This window comes from Oncorhynchus tshawytscha, linkage group LG19, assembly GCF_018296145.1.
Source record: "Oncorhynchus tshawytscha isolate Ot180627B linkage group LG19, Otsh_v2.0, whole genome shotgun sequence".
Classification (NCBI taxonomy): Eukaryota; Metazoa; Chordata; class Actinopteri; order Salmoniformes; family Salmonidae; genus Oncorhynchus; species Oncorhynchus tshawytscha.
The window spans coordinates 15350922-15367274 of NC_056447.1; the positions used below are offsets into that span (position 1 = coordinate 15350922).

Below are 16353 nucleotides of genomic sequence, written 5' to 3' on the forward strand. Positions count from 1 at the left end.
AAATGGGTTATATGGGTTGCCGAAATGTCACGTGCGTCCACTTACTATATCCGTGTATTCGTAACAACCTAACCATTACTAAACTTCTATTCAATCAAATAAGCCTCATGTAAGCAAATGAGCAATTACATTTGTTGTTGACCAAATATGACACTCTCTCATTGACCTCCATACAAATTCCTCACTTCGTGGGCTTGTTTTCATTGACAGATTTTGGGCATAGTAAAACCTCTCTGGATGAGGGAGGAGGAGATCCTATTACCAGGATTAAATTGACCTGTCCTCTAAATTCACTGTCTAACCAGATAGCTGTGGTCTAGTCAATGGCAGGTATGGGCAGCAAAAATGGTTACAAGAGGTGGGGATTTTGAGTGACAAGGGTTTAAAAAAGATAGAGCTAGCTAGAGAGTGTGATCCCTCTACATCTCAATGTAGTGGCAGTGCAATTCATTGAGGTGCATTGTGGTTGCTTTGTCATTACCATGGCGAGGAGCCGTGGAGCAGTGGCATTTAGGGCTCAAGATCAGATTACCCTACCCCTGATCCTTTATAACAATTAAGGGACCATAAAAAAACATCTGACCTTAGATCAGTTGTTATGGAGCAAACTCTACCCATACTTGGTGGAGTGAGGGCTATGCAATATATGGAGGCTGTAGCAGAGAGGGGGTGAAAGGGAAGGAAAGGGCGTGAGAGTGGGGGAGGAGTGCTAGCTTAGCTTTAGCAGTGAGGGGGAGAGAGGGTGACGGGGGTATTGGTGGGAGGGAAGGGGGCGTGTTCAACTCACCAGAAAGCTGCTGAACTCCCGGCTGGTCATGTGTGCTTAGCAACTGGCCCTGAATTGTCTCTACCACCCGCTTGAAGCGCCGGCTGGGTCCTATACACACACACACACACACAAACAGGCAAATACGCACACGCAGGCACACACACACACACACACATGATTGCAATAGACAAGGGGAGAACAAGGTTAGTCATTCTGTACTCACACACACAAAGGTACTGTACACAGGAACATGAAAACGGCAGAACAGGGGAGGAGAAAAATTGAGAAAGACAGAGAGGGGAGGAAAAAGGGTAAATAAATTAATAGGAAAAGTAAGGAATAAAAGGAATAAAAAGGAAAAACAAAGGAGGGGTCAAGAGAGGAGAGGTCAGGAGAGGACAGGAAAAGGGTGGAGAGAAAATAAGATGACAAGGGGGTTAGAGTGGGGGAGGAGGGAAGAGTGTTAGGATAGATCATGGAGATGAAAAAGCGAGTGTGGCTGCGTGCGGTCTCCTGTAACCACTAACATCAGAGAAGCAGCAGGATCCAAATGGCCTATGATTAGTACCAGGGAAAGTGTCCTCTCCCTCCAATCTGGTCCCATGGAGCGCACACACACACACTGTGAAAGACGCAAACACATACACGCACATGCAAACATGCACACACAAACACCTAGCAGGAGTGTGCTTGCATGTGTTTGTGTGCATGTGTGTGTGCATGCATGAATGCGTGTACGTGTACCTGAGAGCAGGGTAAAGGTGACAGAGTAGATGCCGTTCTCCTTGGGGGCGGTGGTGCTCTCTGTGTAGGTGATGTCCACCTGGAACTTGACTGGCTTCTGGAAGACCGTGGGGCCGGCTGTGGACTTGTACTCTGCCCGGAAACTCGTCTGGCTGATCACACTGTGGCTGAGACTAGGGATCTGGAAGAGCGATAAATCTTTTTTGTTGTTGTTTTATTTTGTAGTTATGAAGAGGACATTCTGAATCAAGAGATGAAAAAATATAAGGGGGAATCAAGAAGAGAGAGAGGAAAGAGAGACTGAAGAAAAGGAGGGAGGGTGAGAGAGGGAGAAAGAGGTGGAGCGGCTGATTGTGTGGCTCCTGAGGAAAGGAAGTAGGGATAGAGGATCATAGAGTGGGAATAGAGAGCGAGGAGCATACAGAGAGAGGGAGAAAAAGTGTCACAGAGAAAGACTCACTCGCTCAAGTGAGTAAAGAGATAACAAATTGAGAGTGACTTTCAGCTTTTTGCCACATACCTCTTATATAAATAACAGGTTGAATATAACGTCATTAAAATTACCCTAATGCAACCAAGCACAGATTCAACTCTAACCAGATTACAACGTCAGTGCATCTGAGATTGACACGTGGCACAGAGACTTTAGGGCCCATCTTGTTAAAAGTACTATACCATAGGGAATAGGATGCCATTTGGAACGCATATTTCAGGCTAATGCAGTGTCAACCCTACCCAAATTGTCATGTTTCACCAAACTGCTGCCAAGAGTTTGATTAATCCTAGAGTGCTAAGGAGTATAGATCCAACTATTCAAGTGTCCATCTACTCTCTGGGCCACCAAGCATACACTAGGGGACAAAATAGCTACCTCATAGGAATAGAAGATTGGTTTGCGATTGACCTACAGTGGAGCAAGAGTTTCCATTTGCTATAAGACTTTGTTAAAGCTGTGAGTAAAATATGTGCTTCTCTGTTGGCTTGTACTGTTGGCTTGCACTGAAAACCGGCTTTCACTATTCATTCACTGGCTTTGGAGAAGCCAAAGAGAGAGAGAGACCTGTAGTCTCTCACACACACGCACACGCACACGCACACGCACACGCACACACAGCACTCAGGGCAAAGCATCTATATGCTAATGATCAGTGGTCCGTGTTGATTTTCCATTGACCTGGTTTGCGTCCCAAATGCAACTCTATTCCCTACATAGTGCACTACTTTTGACCAGGACCCACAGCGCTCTGGTCAAAAGTAGTGCACTATGTAGGGAAAAGGGTGCCAATTGGGATGTAGCCCTTGAGTACAGAGTGCCATTCAAAAGGAAAATGGGAGGGATAGCAACACAATCAGCTTACTGAATGGCTAGATAAATCAGAAATATGTAAGCATACGCAAACACACTCACACATGTTCACACGCACACACACATATGCACGCACACATTCACAGATCTGTGCACTCACGCGCCTCTAAGCTAAACCAATCAACATTGGTGTTATGTTATTGTTATGTTATGGTGTTAGGCTGATAGCAGGTAATGGGGCTATACTGCAACATACCTGCAACATATGCATATACACTGAGTGTACAATACATTAGGAATACCTTCCTAATATTGAGTTGCACCCCTTTTTTGAACATCCTCAATTTGTTGGGGTATGGACTCTACAAGGTGTCAAAAGCGTTCCACAGGGATGGTGGCCCATGTTGACTCCAATGCTTCTTACAGTTGTGTCACGTTGGCAGAGTGTCCATTGAGTGGTGAACCATTATTGATACACACGGGAAACTGTTGTGCGTGAAAAACCCAGCAGAGCTGCAGTTCTTGACACACTCAAACTGGTGTGCCTGGCCCCTACCCCGTTCAGAGGCACTTAAATCTTTTGTCCTGTACATTCACCCTCTGAATGGCACAATCCATGTCTCAGTTGTCTCAAGGTTTAAAAACCCTTTAGACCCGTTTCCTCCCCTTCATCTACACTGATTGAAGCGGATTTAACAAGTGACATCATAAGGGACCATAGACTGACCAGGTGAATCCAAGTGAAATCTATCTCATGGAAAGAGCATATCCATAATGATATAGGGAATACATTATGTAGAAAGGAGGAGAAGTTAAGAGGAGAGAATGATAGGAGAGGGAGAGCAGAGTGGAGGAGAGTGAGGAAAATAAGAGATGTAAGGGAGGCCGGAGAGAAGGAAGGAGGCGGGAAAGCAAAGTAGGAGTGAGAAAATGTGGTGAATGAATGACTGAATGAGAAGTGGCAAAGAGCAGAAAATAAGATCAGTAAAGGAGAAGGAAAGAGACATGGAGAGGTAGAGTAAGAGGGCACAAGGAGAAGGTTTGAGGGTGGAGAGAGGGAGGAGTAACTAGAGAGAGGAACTAAAGAGGGAGGAGACCAAAAAGACAGAGTGAGAGAAAGGGGTAGAGAGGTTTTACCTACCGAAAGAAAGGCATGGACAATGTCAGCCTTGATGGAGCTCAGAGGCTTATCTTTGATCAAGATGAAGATCTGCTCCTCTTTATCCAGGTTGATGAAGTTACCAAACCAGGATTTTTTGGCAAGTCTGCAAGGAGGGGAGAAAACGGCAGATTGACACAGTTGATCAAAGTACATGTTTTATGTACTGTTTTATGTATGTTCATGTTGAAACAAATCACTACGGGCTGAAGATTCATAACCTCACATTTGGACTGTTTGCATGTTTGACATACATTTAACCCTTTACACTTGTGCCTCTATATCGGTTGAAAATGGCAGATTTTGGCACTGATAAGAAACTGAATTGGAACGCTGGGCTGTACAGTAACATGCTATACATGACGTCAGAGCTCAAGCTCTGTGCTTCACAACGCTGTATGAGTTTTGACTGACAGCCGTTCTGAACTTGAGCACCTCACGCAAAAATAAGTTGCCCCATCCCTCCCACTAATTGGGCAACTTTTGTTTTGTTGTCTGATTGAGTGAAATGCTGTAAATTAAGAGGAATTGATGTATTTTGAAAGATGAGACGTTAAAGAGAATAACAATAAACACTGCTTTGATGTTACACAAGCAAGCCAAATAATCAAGAGTTCAAATGTGCACTTCAAAATTTCCATATCATAAAACTCATGTCAATGTTTATGATCACTATGTTTAATGTACAGTTACAAGATTACACGGTGTCATACCCTGGGATGTTCTGAACAGAATGAGCCTATGTTTGTCTATTGTTAAGAGAATTTGCTGCAGAACACGCACCTAAATGCACTCATGAGTCCATTCTGTAAAATGTAATTAATGGCCAGGCGTTCATTTGCTTCAGTTGATTAAAACAACCGGCGCTAGGCAAAGTGACATGTCTCGCAAACTTTAGAACTGCCACGAGGATGGTAAAGGCCTACTAACAGGCGCTGCCTAGCAACCTCCATTATGAAGTATCAAATCTCATGATTGAGCATTGCTTACTCCACACTTAGCTATGAGAGAGAGAGCCCCACCAAAGAGCCCCAGGCCCCCTCAACGCCCCACCAGACCCAGCACACCCCACATGCCCCGCACACCACCAGAGCATCACCACTTCCATCGGATTAGCCAGACTAGACCGGGTCCAGCCTGTTACCCTGTACCAGACCACCACCTCTACCAGACCAGAGAGGAAGCCCCCCGGCCCAGACTTGGCCCTGCTCCATTCCAAAAGGGCCAACAGCAGGACCAGCACAGCTAAGCAGAGGCCATCAGAGTACAGGAGAACACCGTAGAATTGAGTGAGATTAAACAGCTCCTCCAATACATCTGCACTAAACTGCACACACACACACACACACACATTGTACTAAAAGTTTATTTGTTCAATAAATAGGAATATAGACACTATCGTTCCAAAGTTTGGGGCCACTTAGAAATGTCCTTGTTTTTTAAAGAAAAACACATTTTTTGTCCATTAAAACATCAAATTGATCAGAAATAGTGTAGACATTGTTAATGTTGTAAATGACTATTGTAGCTGTCAACACCAGATTTTTATGGAATATCTACATAGGCGTACAGAGGCCCATTATCAGCAACCATCACTCCTGTGTTCCAATGACGTTGTGTTAGCTAATCCAAGTTTATCATTTTAAAAGGCCAATTGATCATTAGAAAACCCTTTTGCAATTATGTTAGCACAGCTGAAAACTGTTGTTCTGATTAAAGAAGAAATACAACTGGCCTTCTTTAGACTAGTTGAGTATCTGGAGCATCAGCTTTTGTGGGTTCGATTACAGGCTCAAAATGGCCAGAAACTCATCAGTCTGTTCTTGTCTTGTTCTGAGAAATGAAGGATATTTTCTAATGATCAATTGGCCTTTTAAAATGATAAACTTGGAAATGCGTTGCGCATTTCCATTTCCTGTAGGCTATGTGAGATGCAGACGTCTCACCTTGCCCTAACAGGTTAAATTCTACAACCACCTAAAAGGAAGCGATTCCCAAACCTTCCATAACAAAGCCATCACCTACAGAGAGATGAACCTGGAGAAGAGTCCCCTAAGCAAGTTGGTCCTGGGGCTCTGTTCACAAACACAAACAGAACCCAAAGAGCCCAAGGACTGCAACACAATTATGCCCAACCAAATTATGAGAAAACAAAAAGACAATTACTTGACACATTGGAAAGAATTAACAAAAAACAGAGCAAACTAGAATGCTATTTGGCCCTAAACAGAAGGAAAGTTTTGACTATGTACAGACTCAGTGAGCATAGCCTTGCTATTGAGAAAGGCTGCCGTAGGAAGACCTGGCTCTCAAGACAAGATTGGCTGTGCACACTGCCCACAAAATGAGGTGGAAACTGAGGTGCACTTCCTAACTTCCTGCCAGATGTATTACCATATTAGAGACACATATGTCCCTCAGATTACACAGATCCACAAAGAATTCAAAAACAAACCCAATTTTGATAAACTCCCATATCTACTGGGTGAAATACCACAGTGTGCCATAAGAGCAGCAATATTTGTGACCTGTTGCCACAAGAAAGGGGCAACCAGTGAAGAACAAACACCATTGTAAATACAACCCATATTTATGTTTATTTATTTTGGCTGTCAGTATTAAAATCAAATTAAATTAGCCTTTAAGTCCTTTATTATGCGAATGTATAAAGTGTGTGTGGGTGACGGAGAGATATTAGGGCTTTCAGGAGGAATGGAAAATTGCATGTCAATTCATAAATGGGTAAATCGAAAACCTCTTCCCAACTATTTTGCAATCTATATGGCACAGCTGTCATTTTTTGTCCTTAAATGAAACTGGTATATATTTTTATTTATCACAATTTTCTTTAACCAATTTTGGTCTTTAATGCAGGGCTGACAGACAAGCTCCTTTACTCCCCCCCCCCCGTTTTTAGAAACCAAAAGTCACATGTTTTTCCCTCATTGTATTTACCCAAGTTCTCTCTTAACTCCAGGACCCCCAATAGTTTTTTTGTTGTTGCATGATGCAAGGACTCTAGTGCCAGAGAAGAGAAACTCTCAGAATCAAAATTGCCACAATTTAGACTACCGATAGATCAGCTCTAACTCCCCCTTGTGATAGTGTGGTGCAATGACAGAATGCCACCATCTACCACTGACAGTCGCGGCATAAGCTCGAAGAACCACTGTGTAAAGACATAACATTTGAAACATCTTTATTTTTTTTATTTTTTTGTTTTCTGTTAATTTTTTGTTGTTATTTTCACTTTTGTTTATTATCTACTTCACCTGCTTCGGTAATGCATATATTTCCCATGCCAATAAAGCCCTTAAATTGAATTGAAATTGAATTGAGAGAACATGGCCTACAACAGAGCCTGGACCTGCTAGGACAGTACAGTCAAACCTGGGCCCTGGCAGTAAAACCCCAAAAAGACACAAGTAACGATTTCCAGAGATCTCAGGGAATAAGAGCTAAGTTCTCAATCGGTACAAAATATACAGAGTACTGCATACACTACAATTACTTCTGTTTAGAAATAATCTCAACTGGACACCTAAATCCGGCAATGAATGAACTGGGAGGGAATGCACACAGGGCATTCTGTGCCATTAAAAATCTCATTCTTATCGAAATACCTATAAAAATGTGTCTAAAACGAATTGAATGTGTCATTGCACGAATTGCACTTTATGGCAGCGAGGTGTGGGGTCCACTTGCAAAACAAGATTTTACTCAAGGGGACAAACACCCCTTTCAAACCCTGCATGCAGGGTTCTGTAAGATTATCCTACATGTCCAGAAGTAAATAACAAACAATGCATGCAGGGCAGAATTCAATTTTGAAAACATCTAAAATATAGTGACCCATTCTCAAATCATTACCAAGCCATGCAATTCCAAGACCTGAGCAAAGAAAAGAGTCCCCTCATCCAGCTGGTCTTCAAATCAAATCAAATCAAATCAAATTTTATTCCTGGGGCTGAGTTCACATACCTGTTTTACTAACACACTGAAGTCTCAGGACCAGAACATCCAATCAATCAGAATAAACTAAATTGCAACACAAGAAACACAAAGCAAAATGCAGCACTATCTGGCCCTAAATTGACAGTACATCATGGCAAACTATTTGACCATGGTTACTGATCAAAACCTTAGAAAAACCTTGACAAAGTACACGCTCAGTGAGTACAGCCAATCCATTGAGAAGGGCAGTCTCCCTGTAGAGGTAAGGCTGTGCAACCACTTAAACACAGCAGAACCGGAGACAGAGCCGCATTTCCTGTCAACATGTAAAGAATATAAAACAATTAGACAGTGTCATTTCCCTAAATTTTAAACCGTTATTGAAGGTTTCAAAGACCTCTCTGATGAGAATAAGCTACCCATCCTGTTGGGGGAAAACACAGAGAGCTGTGGGTTGGCAGCGCACTACATTGCTGCCTGCAATAAGACGAGGCACAGTGTCTGACAGACCAACCAACCTGCACATGTCCTCTATGCCAAATTGAATTGAGAGAGAGAGTGACTAAAGGACATCGCCCTTAACCGCAGCCCCAACACCTCACACAGGAGCAACAGATCAATGGACACCCCGCCCAGACCAGCGAGACACTCTACCAGACCTGCGGGACCACCCCACCGGACCTACACTAGAGGATCCACGCCGGGAGGACCTACATCCAGACCACAGCACCACCAGCCACATCCACACCCCCACCCCAACCAATCAATAACCCCGCAAACCAACCATTCCCACACCCCATATTGGCCCCCTCAAATAAGACCTATGCCCCTTCTGCTAACCCCATGCCCCCACTCCCGCAAGGAGGGCCTCAACATGAAAGTCACTCATACGCCCGGCCGTGAGCAGGCAAACAGGCCCAACCCCGACTCTTACACTAGCTCAAGCCAATGGCATGTATCAGATGCTCAGCAGGGTATGTATATAGTCAATTGTAGGCTTTGAGGGGACTCCTAAGGTAGGTACACCTATAGCTAATCTCTTGGCAGTAGTACTACAGACTACTTGTACTTCCGGCGCCGACAGAGATGGCCGCCTCGCTTCGCGTTCCTAGGAAACTATGCAGTTTTTTGTTTTTTTACGTGTTATTTCTTACACTAGTACCCCAGGTCATCTTAGGTTTCTTTACATACAGCCGACAAGAACTACTGAATATAAGATCAGCGTCAACTCACCATCAGTACGACCAAGAATATGTTTTTCGCGATGCGGATCCTGAGTTCTGCCTTACAACCAGTGTAACCGAGTGGATCACATGCAGCGACCAAAAAAAAAAAACGACTCAGAAAAAGAGGGAAACGAAGCGGTCTTCTGGTCAGACTCCGGAGACGGGCACATCGTGCACCACTCCCCAGCATTCTTCTTGCCAATGTCCAGTCTCTTGACAACAAGGTTGATGAAATCCGAGCAAGGGTAGCATTCCAGAGGGACATCAGAGACTGTAACGTTCTCTGCTTCACGGAAACATGGCTCACTGGAGAGACGCAATCCGAAGCGGTGCAGCCAGCGGGTTTCTCCACGCATCGCGCCGACAGAAACAAACATCTCTCTGGTAAGAAGACGGGCGGGGGCGTATGCCTTATGGCCAACGTGACATGGTGTGATGAAGGAAACATACAGGAACTCAAATCCTTCTGTTCACCTGATTTAGAATTCCTCACAATCAAATGTAGACCGCATTATCTACCAAGAGAATTCTCTTCGATTATAATCACAGCCGTATATATCCCCCCCCAAGCAGACACATCGATGGCTCTGAACGAACTTTATTTAACTCTCTGCAAACTGGAAACGATTTATCCGGAGGCTGCATTCATTGTAGCTGGGGATTTTAACAAGGCTAATCTGAAAACAAGACTCCCTAAATTTTATCAGCATATTGATTGCGCAACCAGGGGTGGAAAGACCCTGGATCATTGTTACTCTAACTTCCGCGACGCATATAAGGCCCTGCCCCGCCCCCTTTCGGAAAAGCTGACCACGACTCCATTTTGTTGATCCCTGCCTACAGACAGAAACTAAAACAAGAAGCTCCCACGCTGAGGTCTGTCCAACGCTGGTCCGACCAAGCTGACTCCACACTCCAAGACTGCTTCCATCACGTGGACTGGGAGATGTTTCGTATTGCGTCAGACAACAACATTGACGAATACGCTGATACGGTGTGCGAGTTCATTAGAACGTGCGTTGAAGATGTCGTTCCCATAGCAACGATTAAAACATTCCCTAACCAGAAACCGTGGATTGATGGCAGCATTCGTGTGAAACTGAAGGCACGAACCACTGCTTTTAATCAGGGCAAGGTGTCTGGTAACATGACTGAATACAAACAGTGCAGCTATTCCCTCCGCAAGGCTATCAAACAAGCTAAGCGCCAGTACAGAGACAAAGTAGAATCTCAATTCAACGGCTCAGACACAAGAGGTATGTGGCAGGGTCTACAGTCAATCACGGACTACAGGAAGAAACCCAGCCCAGTCACGGACCAGGATGTCTTGCTCCCAGGCAGACTAAATAACTTTTTTGCCCGCTTTGAGGACAATACAGTGCCACTGACACGGCCTGCAACGGAATCATGCGGTCTCTCCTTCACTGCAGCCGAAGTGAGTAAGACATTTAAACGTGTTAACCCTCGCAAGGCTGCAGGCCCAGACGGCATCCCCAGCCGCGCCCTCAGAGCATGCGCAGACCAGCTGGCCGGTGTGTTTACGGACATATTCAACCAATCCCTATACCAGTCTGCTGTTCCCACATGCTTCAAGAGGGCCACCATTGTTCCTGTTCCCAAGAAAGCTAAGGTAACTGAGCTAAACGACTACCGCCCGTAGCACTCACATCCGTCATCATGAAGTGCTTTGAGAGACTAGTCAAGGACCATATCACCTCCACCCTACCTGACACCCTTGACCCACTCCAATTTGCTTACCGCCCAAATAGGTCCACAGACGATGCAATCTCAACCACACTGCACACTGCCCTAACCCATCTGGACAAGAGGAATACCTATGTGAGAATGCTGTTCATCGACTACAGCTCGGCATTCAACACCATAGTACCCTCCAAGCTCGTCATCAAGCTCGAGACCCTGGGTCTCGACCCCGCCCTGTGCAACTGGGTACTGGACTTCCTGACGGGCCGCCCCCAGGTGGTGAGGGTAGGCAACAACATCTCCTCCCCGCTGATCCTCAACACTGGGGCCCCACAAGGGTGCGTTCTGAGCCCCCTCCTGTACTCCCTGTTCACCCACGACTGCGTGGCCATGCACGCCTCCAACTCAATCATCAAGTTTGCGGACGACACAACAGTGGTAGGCTTGATTACCAACAACGACGAGACGGCCTACAGGGAGGAGGTGAGGGCCCTCGGAGTGTGGTGTCAGGAAAATAACCTCACACTCAACGTCAACAAAACTAAGGAGATGATTGTGGACTTCAGGAAACAGCAGAGGGAACACCCCCATCCACATCGATGGAACAGTAGTGGAGAGGGTAGCAAGTTTTAAGTTCCTCGGCATACACATCACAGACAAACTGAATTGGTCCACTCACACAGACAGCATCGTGAGGAAGGCGCAGCAGCGCCTCTTCAACCTCAGGAGGCTGAAGAAATTCGGCTTGTCACCAAAAGCACTCACAAACTTCTACAGATGCACAATCGAGAGCATCCTGGCGGGCTGTATCACCGCCTGGTATGGCAACTGCACCGCCCTCAACCGTAAGGCTCTCCAGAGGGTAGTGAGGTCTGCACAACGCATCACCGGGGCAAACTACCTGCCCTCCAGGACACCTACACCACCCGATGCTACAGGAAGGCCATAAAGATCATCAAGGACATCAACCACCCGAGCCACTGCCTGTTCACCCCGCTGTCATCCAGAAGGCGAGGTCAGTACAGGTGCATCAAAGCTGGGACCGAGAGACTGAAAAACAGCTTCTATCTCAAGGCCATCAGACTGTTAAACAGCCACCACTAACATTGAGTGGCTACTGCCAACACACTGTCAATGACACTGACTCTACTCCAGCCACTTTAATCATGGGAATTGATGGGAAATTATGTAAATATATCACTAGCCACTTTAAACAATGCTACCTTATATAATGTTACTTACCCTACATTGTTCATCTCATATGCATACGTTGATACTGTACTCTATATCATCGACTGCATCCTTATGTAATACATGTATCACTAGCCACTTTAACTATGCCACTTGGTTTACATACTTATCTCATATGTATATACTGTACTCGATATCATCTACTGTATCTTGCCTATGCTGCTCTGTACCATCACTCATTCATATATCCTTATGTACATATTCTTTATCCCCTTACACTGTATAAGACAGTAGTTTTTTTTTTGGAATTGTTAGTTAGATTACTTGCTCGTTATTACTGCATTGTCGGAACTAGAAGCACAAGCATTTCGCTACACTCGCATTAACATCTGCTAACCATGTGTATGTGACAAATAAAATTTGATTTGATACTTTATCACTGACCTCAACCCAGTCTCTCAGAGCGTTCACAGTTAGACCACTGACACCCCTATAAGATCACAGTCTACTTGAACAGACCAATACTCAATCATGAGGCATCAAAGCCAAAGGAACTGAATAATATTAAGAAATGATAAAGATGGAAGGAAAGTAGTGTGGAAACTTACCAAAAAACCTGAGATTACACCTTCACTAATGTAAATCGCTAAAACAATACAGATATACACTTTGGAAAAAGAAGGAACAGCCCGTCAGAAATCAGCTCTATGTAATTGAAGAATCCATAGAATCTAACAGATTCTAGGAAAATTGGAACACACTAAACAAACAACAACACGAAGAGTTATCAATCCAAATTGGAGATATATGGATAAACCACTTCTCAAATATTTTTGTCTCTATAACAAAGAACAAACAGCAAAAACATATACATGATCAAATACAAATCTAAGAATCAACTATTTAAAGACTACCAAATAATGCATGCAGAGCAGAATTAGGCTGATACCTGCTAATTATCCAAATCCATAAAATAGCAATTAAATTCTACAAACACCTGAAAGGGAGTGATTCTCAAACCTTCCAAAACAAAGACATCACCTACAGAGAGATAAACCTGAAGAAGAGTCCCCTAAGCAAGCTGGTCCTGGGACAGAGCAAGTTGGTCCAAAACAGAGCAAACTAGAATGCTATCTGGCCCTAACGATCCTCAACAATACACACAAATCTGAAAGTAAAAGAATGGAATTAAGAAATACATAAATATTAGGACGAGCAATGTCAGAGTGGCATTGACCAAAATACAGTAGAATACAGTATATACTATACATATGAAATGAGTAAAAGAGTATGTAAGCATTGTTAAAGTGACTAGTGTTCCATTATTAAAGTCATCAGTGATTCCATGTCAATGTACTGTACATAGGGCAGCAGCCTCTAAGGAGCAGTGTTGTGTAACCGGTGGTAGCCGGCTAGTGATGACTATATAACAGTCTGATGGTCTTGAGATAGAAGCTGTTTTTCAGTCTCTCGGTCCAAGCTTTAATGCACCTGTACTGGCCTCACCTTCTGCATGTTAGTGGGGTGAACAGGCCGTGGCTCAGGGTAGGTGTCCTGGAGGCAGTGTTGCCATCAGTTGCTAAATGACGTTGTGATATCATTGCATAATAACTAAAACATTACGTAGAATATACAACGTTACTCAAATTGACTGGCCCTCTCGGCTAAAAATATGATTTGACATTTGTTAATCGCATATTTTTTGGTTGTTAAAGTAATATAATCACAACACATTTTATATGATCAGATATGTTTATTTTTAAACACAACATTTAATTATTGACCAATTACATTTGGTTTATTTTCTTTTTATCTAGTAAACCTACACATTCTGAACAATTATAGATTTAAGCAGTGTATTGGTAGTTAGTTATCATGCCTGGCTGCAAAAGTGCATTGTGAGTGACGTCAGTAGCAGACGCTCAGCTCGTGCACAGGCAGCTAGAGTGTGTGACAGAGAAAATCTTTTTGTGTCATTTAGAGGGAATATGCGTGCATTTTAGCGTTTGAGTCACTTTTCAAAAGTTGCTAAAAGTTCCAAATACATTTTTAAAAGTAGCTAAATTAGTTGCTAGGTGCTGTTTGATTTTTTTTTTGCCAGGCTAGTCTGAAAAGTTGCTAAATCTAGCAACAAAATGGCTAAGTTGGCATCATTGCCTGGAGGGCAGGCAGTGTTACCCCGGTGATGCACTGGGTGGACCGCACCACCCTCTAGAGAGCCCAGCTGTTGCGGGCTGTACAGTTTCCATACCTGGCAGTGATAAAGCCCGACAGGGTGCTCTCTATTGTGCATCTTAAAAACTTTGTGAGGGTCTTAGGGGCCAAGCCGAATTTCTTCAGCCTCCTGAGGTTGAAGAGGCGTTGTTGCGCCTCCTTCACCACACCGTCTGTGTGGGTGGACCATTTCAGATTATCAGTGATGTGTACACAGAGGAACTTGAAGCTCTTCACCTTCTCCACTGCGGTCCCGTCGATGTGGATAGGGGCGTGCTCCCTCTGCTGTCTCCTGAAGTCCATGATCAGCTCCTTTGTTTTGTTGATGTTCAGGGAAGAGGTTATTTTCCTGCCACCACTCTGCCAGGGTCCTCACCTCCTCCCTGTAGGCAATCTCGTCATTGTTGTTGTGTCGTCTGCAAACTTGATGATTGAGTTGGAGGCGTGCGTGTCCACGCAGTCATGTGTGAACAGGGAATACAGGAGCGGGCTAATCACATGGGGCTTGTCTTGAGGATCAGCGTAGTGGAGGTGCTGTTTCCTACCTTCACCACCTGGGAGGGGGGGATCCAGGACTCAGTTGCACAGGACGGGGTTCAATCCCAGGGCCCTGAGCTTAGTGATGAGGTTGGAGGGTACTATGGTGTTGAAGGCTGAGCTATAGTCAATGAACAGCATTCTTACACACTGTAGGTATTCCTCTTGTCAAGATGGGATAGGACGCCAGGCAGTGCGATGGTGATTGTATCGTGTGTGGATCTATTGGGGCAATATGCAAATTTAAGTGGGTCTAGGGTGTCAAGTAAGGTGGAGGTGATATCATCCTTAACTAGATCCTCAAATCACTTCATGATGACAGAAGTGAATGTTACAGAGGGATAGTAATTTAGTTCAGTTACCTTTGCTTTCTTTGGTACAGAAACAATGGTGGACATCTTGAAGCAAGTGGAGACTGCAGACTGGGATAGGGAGAGATTCAATATGTCTGTAAACTCTCCAGACAGCTGGTCTGCCCATGTTCTGAGGACACGTCTAGGGAGGCTGTCTAGGCCGGCAGCCTTGTGAGGGTTAAATATTTTACTCACATCGGTGTTTAGTTTGCCTGGGAGCCACGTGGCTGGTTTTCTCTGTGTTATCTGTTATCGTCTGTAGACACTGCCACATACGTCTTGTGTCTGAGCCATTGAATTGAGACTCCACTTTGTCTCTGTACTGACATTGTACCTGTTTGATTGCCTTATGGAGGTAATAACTACACTGTTGGTATTCAACCATATTCCCAGTCACCTTGACGTGACTAAATGCGATGGCCCGCGCTTTCCGTTTTGTGCGAATCCTGCCATCTATCCACGGTTTTTGGTTTGGGTAGGTTTTAATAGTCACCGTGGGAACAACATCCCCTTCCTGATGAACTCAGTCACTGTGTCCGTTTATACGTCAATGTTATTCTCAGAGGCAACCTGGAACATATCCCTGTCTGCGTGATCTGATAGAGTCGTGATCTGATTTGCCAAAGGGAGGGTGGGGGAGGGCCTTGTAGCCATCCCGGGAAGAGAGAGTAACACATTTGGAGAATTTTTGAAGTGTGAATAATACAGGCAATGTGCTGCTAGAACTTTGGAAGCGTTTTCCTCAAATTTGCCTTGTTAAAATTCCCTGCTAGAATAAATGTGCCCTCATGATATGTGGTTTCCAGTTTGCACAAAGTCCAGTGTAGTTCCTTTGAGGGCCGTCGTGGTATCAGGTAGAGGGGGAATATACACGGCTGTAACTATAACCTCTTGGGAGGTAATACAGGTGGCATTTGATGTATTCTAGGTCAGATGAACAAAAGGACTTGAGTTCCTGTACATTATCAAAGTCACACCATCAGTAGTTAACCATGAACCATACACCACCGCCTTTCTTCTTCCCAGAGAGTTCTTTATTTCTGTCTCCACAATGTACTGAGAACCCAGCTGGCTGTATTGACGGGGACAGTATATCTGGAGAGACCCATGATTCCGTGAAAGAAAGTATGCTACAGTCCCGATGTCTCTCTGGAAAGAGATCCTCGCCCCGAGCTTGTCTATTTTATTGTCCAGGCACT

General features: G+C 44.5%; 1 protein-coding gene across 1 annotated transcript in view; it reads right to left on the minus strand.

The window, feature by feature from the left end:
- The window catches only part of brsk2a (BR serine/threonine kinase 2a), a 512190-nt gene that overhangs the window by 11693 nt on the left and 484144 nt on the right, over positions 1-16353 (minus strand). The window contains exons 16-18 of the mRNA XM_042302009.1: positions 3961-4084; positions 1514-1694; positions 788-877 (exon numbers count right to left, since the gene is read on the minus strand). Coding sequence (XP_042157943.1) covers positions 788-877; positions 1514-1694; positions 3961-4084 — 395 coding nt within the window. The remainder of the gene's footprint in view (positions 1-787; positions 878-1513; positions 1695-3960; positions 4085-16353) is intronic.